General features: G+C 56.6%; 1 protein-coding gene across 1 annotated transcript in view; it reads left to right on the top strand.

Moving 5' to 3' along the window:
* Positions 1-22: 22 nt before the first annotated feature.
* EFS (embryonal Fyn-associated substrate) overlaps positions 23-2,013 on the top strand; it is a gene marked incomplete in the record, with an annotated part of 15,713 nt that continues 13,722 nt past the window's right edge. The window contains 1 exon segment of the mRNA XM_014586287.1: positions 23-272. Coding sequence (XP_014441773.1) covers positions 255-272 — 18 coding nt within the window.

Below are 2,013 nucleotides of genomic sequence, written 5' to 3'. Positions count from 1 at the left end.
CCCTTGGATGAGGTCCCGCAGCGACGCCCCGGCCCGCCCCGCTCCTCCTCCTGCCTGGCCAGCCTGCCTCCCATTTGGGAAGTTTTGTGGGTTTTCTTCCTCCTCCTCCAACCCCGGCGGAGGCCACGACTCAGGCGCCACAGCCGGGGGCGGGCTCCCTGCCTGGAGGCCGCGGACCATGGTGCAGGGCAGCCACCGCTGAAGTCAGCAAAACCGAGCCTGGCCTGAAGCAGGCCCGGGGGGAGGCCAAGGCCATGGCCATTGCCACGTCGGTGAGTCCACCGGGGAGAGGAGGCTGCCGGGCAGAGACCTCCATGGCCCGCCTCGTGCTCCTGTCACTTTAACGTCTGCCCTCTCTTTGTCTCTGTCCTTGGTGCCTTTCTTCTCCTAGAAGCTGTTAGCCCCTATTCTCACTTCTGTTTTCCTTCTCCCTCTTACTCCTCCTGCCTTCCTCCTCCAGGCCCCGGGTCCCTCCCTCTTCCCGCCCCCTCCCCATTCTCCTTTTCTTTCTGGAGCCTGCGCCTGGATGGAGGGGAGGGGGCCCATGTAGCCCGAGCCCTAACTGCTTTTTTCTGGGCGGGAACAGATGGCCACTGGTGGTTGGTAGGGGCTTGTGATTGGAAGGCAAGTAAAAGGTTGGGAAGGGATGAAAGCACCAAGTGGCTCAAGGAAAATGGACCCTAGAAGGCCCATCTCTAGAGGAGGGATGGAAGAAAGGGGGGAAATCGAGCAGAGGGAGATGGGGATGGGGAAAGAGAAAACAGAGGGAGGAGGAGAGGTGATGTCAGCCAGCCTCAGGCCACTTTCCAGGGACTGGGGACAAAGGGAGGAGACAGCTGGCATGATGGGACAGTGGGAGGAGGCCTCCCGGAGAGCTCAGTGGCCCACTGCCACCCTATTAAGCCAGCCATTCGGAGTCAGCTGGGCCCCTGAGGAGGGGTGGCGCAGGGGTGGCCCCGCCCATCATCAATCTAGCTATCAGCACCTCTGGCCTGGGCCCCTGCAATTGCTGAGCCCAGAGATTTGGCCCCATTGGACAGAATTCAAACCTAACAGGGAGGAGCGCTGGGGGGGCCCGCCTGTGCTCTCTGTCCTGCACTCTGCTGTCTGAATCCAGGCAACCCTGTCCCCTTTCTACCCTTTCCTAGGCCTTGCCTGGCATTTCCCAAAGAGGCTACCACCCACTTTCTGGCCTTTTTTGAATGGGGACTCTGGAAAGGAAACTGGAAAGAGCATGGAGCCACCCCATCCTCCCATATCCCTGTGGATGGGATCAATCTTAGCCTCTTCTCAGACAAAACTCCTTTTAGTTCCCCAGCCTGCATGATGTCCAGAAGACCCTAACCCAGAGGGGAAAGGGGGAGGTTTCCTGGAGGGTCGACTACCTCTGGGAACTCTGACATAAAGATGCTGACCCAGGAGCCAGCCGGGTAGCTGGTCAGCTTTATAGTCCCAGGAGCAGATTTTTCCCTTTTTTCTTGGGGGTAGGGTGGGGGGTGGGGGGAGGAGTAATTATGCTAATCAAACTTGCAGGATCCTAATGACAGCTAATGTTTATTAAGCATTTACTGTACCTGGCCTGTGCTGAGCTTTGCCGTGGCTTTTTGACACATGCTCTCATCCAGTTAATGTGAGGATAGTAATGTTAGTATCAGAAACTGGCTATTTGGATATGGAGATGGAATTCTACAAAGGAAAATTTGTTAAACAACCTATGCAAAGGCACCCAGCAAGAAAGGGACAGAACCAGACTCAATCCCAGATCTGTCTGTCTCTAGAATTGTGGTTTCTTTTTTTTTTTGGAGAGGTTTTCGCTTAGGGTGTGAGCTCTCGCCAGACCGACAGAGAGAGACAGAGAGACAGAAAGCAAGAAATCACCCCCCAGGGGGGATGGTCACACCGCATCCCTTCTCCTCCATTCTCCTCTTGGGATCTTGGGTACGCACGCACATGCACCCGGTGTGAGTTTTAAGCCACTGGGTCCGGGACGCGAACCGCAGTCGACTATGTGGG

Source organism: Tupaia chinensis, unplaced genomic scaffold, assembly GCF_000334495.1.
Source record: "Tupaia chinensis unplaced genomic scaffold, TupChi_1.0 Scaffold000126_2, whole genome shotgun sequence".
NCBI lineage: Eukaryota > Metazoa > Chordata > Mammalia > Scandentia > Tupaiidae > Tupaia > Tupaia belangeri.
This window is presented reverse-complemented; position numbering and strand designations above follow the sequence as displayed.